The 8,214-nt window shown below is 59.8% G+C and overlaps 1 protein-coding gene across 1 annotated transcript; it reads left to right on the plus strand.

Annotated features, from left to right (window-relative positions):
- Positions 1-1,320: 1,320 nt before the first annotated feature.
- Positions 1,321-8,138, plus strand: LOC113405282 (neuropathy target esterase-like; the record flags this gene model as incomplete). Its single annotated transcript, XM_026646337.1, has 8 exons — positions 1,321-1,396; positions 2,119-2,259; positions 2,343-2,406; positions 4,032-4,200; positions 5,946-6,128; positions 6,538-6,656; positions 7,081-7,237; positions 8,022-8,138. Coding segments are annotated over 8 exons (1,026 nt in total), but the record flags the coding sequence as incomplete, so codon positions are not given.
- Between the last annotated feature and the right edge of the window lie 76 nt (positions 8,139-8,214).

Consider the following 8,214-nt stretch of genomic DNA (forward strand, 5'->3'; position numbering starts at 1 on the left):
GCGTACATATTTGCGTTCCTTTTTTTTGGAACGTAGTTCTGCCATAACAGATTCGTCTCCCCAACATGCGATGAGATCCAGTACTTCCCGTTCGGACCATGCTGGAGCTTGTCTGCGAATCCGGAACTGCGTGATCTCTTGTGATGGTGGACTGTGCTGATGGTGACCAAACAGGAAATGAAATTCAAAAGTTCCTGGCGCTTTTCCTGCCCAACTGGGTAGTGCATCGGAGTTGAGAGTGTTGTCCAGAGCGGTCACAAGGGAGCATTCTGGGATAGCTCCCGGAAGCCAATAACGTCGAATCGCGTCCACAATACCTTTAACCCGGGATTGTGATCTCGATTTAAGCGCTACTCCACTTGCCGAGGTGGAGTACAGAAATCAGATTAAAGAGCCCTTTAAATAGAAAAAAACGGGTAGGTCGTCTGGACGGAATCTTCCCCCTCCCCCCCCGAATTAAGTCAGCTAATTCCGAAATAACCAACTAGTGTAGACCAGGCCTAAGTCTATGAGCTTCCAGACCTGGCTAGGCCCATTCCCATCCAGCGTCCTAGCAAGCTGAGGCCAGGGCCACGTTGAAGCCCTGCTCAGGGATGGTGGCTGGCTAGGGAGGACCTGAGTGTGGCTATCTCTGTAGCAGGATGGGGCTGTTCTCTCTGTCCAGGCCATGGGGGAGCAACACCCACACCCCTCATGAGGGAGGGGGGTCAGAGTTTCTGAATCACAGAGTGTTCTCCAGTTCTGGCCATCCCCTGGGTGGAACCTGTGGCCTGATGTACTCAGCTGCCCCCCCTGCCCCCCACATGATGATTTGACTCCAGTCATGCCTGGGAAGCATGAGAGGGCAGAGGACATCTTGGTCTAGCCCGGGCTGGGTTTGCCAGCCTCCTGCTGTGTCTGGCCTCTGTACTGATTAAGGGAGAGCTCTGATGCCCATGTCCCACTGCCATGATAATGTCAGCATTCTGTTCCCTGGGTCATCCCCTTCCTGAGTCCCACAGTGCAAAGGAGTAGCACGTGGTTCTGGGCCCAGCCACCAGGGGGCGCAGGAAGTGTTTCACACCTGTCCCTCCAGGGCAAACTGCACCCCATGCCATATCCAAGCCGAGCAGGCCCCTGAGCCCTGCTCCCTGGTGCCCTGGCACTTGTTCTCCCCCCGCCTCCCACACACGCCTTGGCCCTAAGGGGTGGGCTGGCAGACAAGAGCATCCCTGGGATTCCTGGGAGGCTGGCTGGGCTGAGTCCTGCCCCTCTCCACATGCTCCACACTCACCCCAGGTCCCCTCGTCTCTGATCTGGGTTGGCTGCTGTTCCTGACAGGTTGTGACCCGCCTGATCCACTTGCTGAGCCAGAAGATCCTTGGGAACCTACAGCAGCTGTGCGGACCCTTCACAGGTAGGGGCTTTGGGGGGGGAGGGTTAATTTGCAGCTTGCCCTAATGGGGGTGCAGCCTGTCAGAGTTACAGAGGCCCCAGCATGCCATGCAGGGCCCTCTGTCCCTAGCCAGGGCTCCAGGCTGTGACTCTATCACCGTTCTCCTCCCCCAGCCACAGTCAAGACCTGAGGAGCAACTGGCAGACCTGCTGGAGACGGACCCACCCTGGGGATTAAAGCAGGGCTCCAGGGCTAGAAGCAGGAGCTGCTATGGCTGGAGCTGAGAGCCAGGCTCCCTGGCTGGGGTGGGAACCGGCTCCTCTCCTTGTGGGCCAGGCCAGCTCTGATGCTAGGTGCCACAGGGCAGAGCTCCAGGCCGGGTCCTGCAGTTGGTCAGTTGATAGGGTTGCCAACCCTCACAGTTTTGCCGGGAGTCTTCTGGAATCGGGCTCTATCTCCCGGAGGCTACTGAAGCCAAACCAGGAGATTTTAGGCTGCTAAAAGTCCGGGGGCACAGCGGGGCTAAGGCAGGCTCCCTGCCTGCCCTGGCCCCTTGCTGCTCCCGGAAGCAGCCGGCACATCCCTGTGGCCCCTGGGGGGGGGGGGAGGAGTCAGGGGGTCTCCACACACTGCCTACACCCCAAGCAGTGACTTCGCAGCTGCCATTGGTCGGGAACTCTTGGTTGGTGGCTGTCTTGCCCTCTGGGCCCCTCGGACAGTCGGTCACTCTGTCTTGCCCACAGGCTCCAGTCTTGGTGTGGCCTCCAGCTCAGAGCTAACCAACCCAGCCAGTAACCTGTCCACGGTGGCGGTGCTGCCAGTGTGTGACGATGTGCCCATGGCAGCCTTCACGCTGGAGCTGGAGCATGCCCTCAACGCCATAGGTGAGTGAGGGCCAGGGCCTCGCTCTGCTCCCAGCCATGCTTGGGATGCAGGCCCGGCGTGATGGTCCTGTTCACTCTTCCAGGTCCCACCCTGCTTCTGACCAGTGACATCATCCGAGCACGACTTGGTGCCTCAGCACTGGACAGGTAGGGGATTGGCACAGGTGGTAGGTGGGCTGAAGGAGCTGGCTCCTAGTCCCTGATCTCTTTGTTCTCCATAAAAGGGCACCCCCACCATGTGGGGCCTGCAGGGCTGTGCTATGGGGCTTGTGCCATTGGGGCACAGAGGGTGGGGTCTAGCTGTCTGATAGCAGGGCCCTATCCAGGAGAGGGTGCAGCAGGGGATCCTTATTGGAGATGGGCTGGAGCAATGGGGAGGGGGTGGTGGGTGTCCTGGTGTGGTGGTGGTGGGGAACATAGCTGGGGGGCTGCTCATTAGGAGCTTGGAGCAGGGTGTCCCGCTGGTTGCTGGGGAGTAGCAGAGGATCCCTGTTGGAAAGGGTGTGACATGGGTCTCCAGGATCGGTGCTATGGCCCCAGCTTTGGAACAGTCCTGGGAGAACCCCTTCAGTGAGCCAGACCCCCTAGGGGTCTCACTCTTCCTCCAGTACAAAGCCACACAGTTTCACCGCCTCCTTAGGCTGGACCTCTGGGCCTTCAGCACCCCTGCTTCACACTGGGAGCTCCGCTCAGCAAGTCCAATTGAGGCAGATCTCTGAGGGAGATTTGTACGATCTCAGGGAGTAATGCTCCTCCTCCACCAGCATCCGCAGGGACACCCAGCCAGCGCTGTCACACAGAAGAGTTATTAGTTGGCTGGAAGACAGCAAAGGAAGTCCTTGGCTAGCACAGAGAAAAGGAAGTTTACAGCAGAGTCCATCCTGGTCAGCACAGAGCCCAGAGCTCTGTCTCGCTGATCGCTCTGTCCCAGTTCAGGTGTGCCCCCAACTGATTCCCACACTTAACACCCCCATCTCCCCTCCCCCAGTTCTCTGTTCCCAAACTGGGGAGATGCGGCTCAGCCCCCCTGCCGAGAGGGGAAGTCCATCTCTCTGGGTCGTTGATCCGTGTCTGGGCAACTGGATTTCCCATTGTCTTCTCAAGAGCTAAAGCCCCAGAGAGCTAGGAGCTGTTAACACCTGTGTTTTTTAGCCTGGCCAGAAAGCAAACAGACCTTCCTCACACCCCACTAGGTAACAATGCAGCATATAGGGGAAACTGAGGTATACATAGGCTTCATACAAATATTACAAAAAACCTTCCACTTTGTCAGAGCATGCAGCTGGGGAACTGCATACGGGGACCTTGAGGGAAGGGTCCCCATTGGGATCCGGGAATCTGGTAGAGTGAAGGAGGGGCTGCATGGTGGGAGCTCGGAGGAGGGCCAGAAGCAGGGATTGGAGCAATGGGGTGTGGCAGGACAGAGCTGGAGGCTGCCTGCTGACCAGGGGCGGCTCTATGTATTTTGCTGCCCCAAGCTCGGCAGTGAGGCAGCCTTCGGCGGCATGCCTGCGGGAGGTCCGCTGGTAACGCGGATTCGGTGGCATGCCTGCGGGAGGTCCGCAGGTCCCGCGCCTTCGGCGTACCCGCCGCCGAATTGCTGCTGAAGCCACGGGACCGGCGGACCTCCCGCAGGCATGCCGCCGAAGGCAGCCTGACTGCCGCCCTCACGGCGACTGGCAGGACGCCCCCCGCGGCTTGCCGCCCCAGGCACACGCTTGGTGCGCTGGTGCCTGGAGCCACCCCTGCTGCTGACATCCCCTCCCTGGCAGCATCCAAGAGTACCGGCTGTCGGGCTGGCTGGCGCAGCAGGAGGACATCCACCGCATTGTGCTGTATCAGACCGACTGCACGCTGACACCCTGGACTGTGCGCTGCATCCGCCAAGCTGACTGCATCCTCATTGTTGGGCTGGGGGACCAGGAGCCAGCCCTAGGCAAGGTGAGGGGAGGCTGGGGCCCTGTGTACAGTGCCTGGGGGAACGCTGCATCCCGAGCCCATGAGGGTGACCAGCATGGTCTGGGATGCTGCATTGGCCTGTGGAGTGCAGCCTGGAAGCACTGTCGGGGCTCCCTTGTCTCCACTCTCAGATGATAGAGCGATTAGGGTCACTTTGTGAGCTGGACACAAGCAAACAATCTGTGTTTTGATGTGGCTTAGAGTAAATGTCTACATCTACGAGCAAAGACTGTAGGCCAGGGGTGGGCAAACTTTTTGGCCTGAGGGCCACATCTGGGTATGGAAATTGTATGGCGGGCCATGAATGCTCATGAAATTGGGGGTTAGGGTGCGGGAGGGGCTGAGGGCTCCGGCTGGGGATACAGGCTCTGGGGTGGGGCTGGGGATGAGGGGTTGGGGGTGCAGGAGGTTGTGCTGGGCTGGAACCAAGGGGTTCGGAGGGCGGGAGGGGGATCAGGTCAGGGGTGCAGGCTCCAGACGGCGTTTACCTCAAGCAGCTCCCGGAAGCAGCGGCATGTCCCCTCTCCAGCTCCTACATGGAGGCCCCGTCCACAGGCGCCACCCCTGCAGCTCCCATTGGCCATGGTTCCTGGCCAATGGGAGCTGTGGAGCCCATTGGCTGACCCTATGCATAGGAGCTGGAGGGGGGACATGCCGCTGCTTCTGGGAGCTGTGCAGAGCCACACGACCCGTGAAGCAAGGCAAGCCCCCGGCTGGAGTGCCGGAACGGGGCAAGCCCTGGACCCCGCTCCCCAGCAGGAGCTCAAGGGCTGGATTAAAACGTCTGAAGGGCCGGATGTGGTCCCCGGGCCGTAGTTTGCCCACCCCTGCTGTAGGCCATGCTGACAGGGTGGGGGGCCCTGTCCTGGGAAGCAGGGACTCTGAAAAAGACTTGGGGGTCATGGTGGACCCTGGTACACAGAGGTCTTCCCAGGGTACATCAACTCATCTAGATATTTGCCTAGTTTTACAACAGGCTACATAAAAAGCATTAGCGAAGTCAGTACAAACTAAAATTTCATACAGACAATGACTTGTTTATACAGCTTTATATATTCTACACTGAAATGTAAGTACAATATTTATATTCCAATTGATGGGTTTATTTTATAATTGTATAGTAAAAATGAGGAAGGAAGCAATTTGTCAGTAATACTGTACTGTGACACTTTGGTATTTTTATGTCTGATTTTGTAAGCAAGTAGATTTGAAGTGAGGTGAAACCTGGGGTACGCAAGACAAATCAGACTCCTGAATGGGGCACAGTAGTCTGGAAAGGTTGAGAGCCACTGGTCTAAAAGATCTGCTCTAGGAATCCTTGGGGGCAGTTCTCTAACCTGTGTCAGGCAGGTCAGACTTTATGATCACAGTGGTCCTTTCTGGTCTGGGAATCTATGACCAGCTTCCAAGTCCTTTCTGCAGCTTCCCTCCAGACTCCTGCTGGGGAGGGCTGTGCGTGCCATGCAGGGGTAGGAGCTCATCCTGGGGGGGGGGGCTATGAGCTGGGCTGGGCTGCAGCGGCTCATGCTGGGTGGGGTGGGGGGGAATTGCCCGCTGAGGGGGCTGTGCAGAGGCAGGGGGCTGGGTATGTCGTGCAGGAATGGAGGCTTGTGGGGGGCAGGGAGGGCATCTGTGCATTGGGATGGGGCTGTGTGTGCTGTGCCGGGGCGGGGATCATTCCACCGGGGAGTTGGCTCATTCTAGGGGCCCCTGTTCTGCCCTTGCAGCTGGAGCAGATGCTGGAGAACACAGCCGTGCGTGCCCTGAAGCAGCTGATTCTGCTGCACCGGGAGGATGGCCCCAGCCCCTCCCGTACTGTTGAGTGGCTCAACATGCGCAGCTGGTGCTCAGGACACCTTCACATCAAGTGCCCACGCCGTGTCTTCTCCCGCCGGAGCCCCAACAAGCTGGTACTGTCCCTCTTGTCCCCAGGACCCTTTGGGCTGGTGCAGCATGGTGCCACACGGCGAAGCTGTCTGCTAAGGGAAGACAAGACCCCCATGGGGGTGGGCACAGAGCTGTTGTCTCAGAAAAGACCCCCAGGCCAGTCTGGTCTCTGTGGTGCCTCTGCTGCCTTCCATGGCATTAACCTGGGCAGAGCCTGATGCCAGCCTGGCCTAGGTCTGTGATGGCATCAGACCTCTCTGGAGTGTGGGGTGCAGAGCCAGGGGGTTTCCTGTTATAAGGGGGTGGGAGGGTGCTGTGTGTGTGGAAAGGAGTTGCTGTGGGGTGGGGAGTGGGCTCTGGGGGTGCATGCGTGCTGTATGGGGGGTGCTTTGGGGGTGGCAGCCTGTCTGACTCTCGCTCCTGGCCCTGCAGAGGGAGATGTATGCGAAGGTCTTCGAGAAGGACGCTGACCGGCACAGCGACTTCTCCCGCCTGGCACGGGTCCTGACCGGCAACAGCATTGCCCTGGTGCTGGGAGGAGGAGGGGCCAGGTAGGGGCTCAGACAGGGCCTGGCTGGGGCACTGAATTCCCATGGCACTCCTTTGCACCCAGGCGCAAACCAGCCCCTAATGGGGGGCCATAGGCATCCACAACCCCAGCTTTACAGTGGGCAGGGGGGACAAACCCAGGGATAGAACCCAGGAGTCCTGGCTCCCAGCCCCATGTCCCTACTGGTACACGAACACTGCCTCCCAATAAGGGCCGTGGGAGTGGGGCTGGGACAGCGACCCTGCCGCCCACCACCCTGCCCGGAGCAGTGCATGCTGGGAGCACCATCGCAGACATCCTGGCCACCTGGCCCGTTGGGGGCATGGCAGCTGCGTGGCAGGCTGCAGAGTTCGGGGCCATGTGATGGTCCCTGGGGCAGGCTCCCTGCCTGCCATTGGTCTCTGACCTCTCCCTCCCTCCCACAGGGGCTGCTCCCACATTGGGGTGATCAAGGCCATGGAGGAAGCCGGGATCCCCATTGACCTGATTGGGGGCACATCCATTGGCTCCTTCATTGGGGCTCTCTATGCTGAAGAGCGCAGTGCTGTGCGCACCAAGCAGCGTGCCCGTGAATGGGCCAAGGTGAGGGGCAAGGCCTGCTGTGGGGTGGGGCAGACACAGGGTTGGTGTGCTGTGGGGCAGGGCCAGACTTGGGAGGGTGGGAGCAGGAGAACTCCCCGAACCAGCCCCTCCCAGAGCTGCCACCCCGTGACCCAGCCTTCCCCACAGCTGCTGGCAGCCAGGCCCAGGGCTGCACTGGGAGCTGGCCCTCACGGCCAGCAAGTGCAATACAGAGGTCCCAGCATGCACTGGGGCCTGATCAGTCTGCCTGAGGGGGCCCGTAGAACCTCCAGGCTCTCTCTGCTGCAGGCATCTCTGCCCCCTGCCCATGCTATGCAGCTCTGCCCTGTGGGTTCAGAGGCAAATCCCCTGCAGGCTGTGGGGGTTTGTCCTCCCTTTGGCCCTGGGACGGCTGCTTGGCTTGGAGCAGAGAGCCCCATGGTGTGCCTCAGCATTGTGCTGCTAGGCACGGCAGCCTCTGTTGCGCATGCAGCAGGGGGGTTCCGGTGGGAATCGCAACATCCCCAGTAACAACCCGTCATGCTAATTGGCATACGGTGCTTTGGCTGGAGGACATGCCACACCCCCACCAGCGGTTCCGGGGCTGGCATGCCAAGTGGCAGGGCTGTGCCAGGGCACCATCCCGCTTCGGAGCCACGTGCAGTGGGTGAGTCTCCTGTGAGCTTCAGGCTCGCTGCCGTCTCCCCGACATTCCTCCCTGCTTGTCTCCATGAGCCTGGACTAAGAACGCTGCCTGTGCTGGGCCGTGCCACCCGCGTAGTGACCCCTCGCCCTCCTCCTGCAGAGCATGAACTCCGTGTTTGAGACGGTCCTGGACCTCACCTACCCCATCACCTCCATGTTCTCCGGCTCAGCCTTCAACACCAGCATCAACAAGGTCTTCCAGGACAAGCAGATTGAGGTAGGTGGGTCCAGGAAGCTGGGCAGAGGTCCTAGTGCAGAACACTCAAAGTAGCCTCTTGCTGGGCAGCCCTGAG

The sequence above is a fragment of the Terrapene carolina genome, unplaced genomic scaffold (assembly GCF_002925995.2).
Source record: "Terrapene carolina triunguis isolate 2854851 unplaced genomic scaffold, T_m_triunguis-2.0 Scaffold34965, whole genome shotgun sequence".
NCBI classification, from domain to species: domain Eukaryota; kingdom Metazoa; phylum Chordata; order Testudines; family Emydidae; genus Terrapene; species Terrapene triunguis.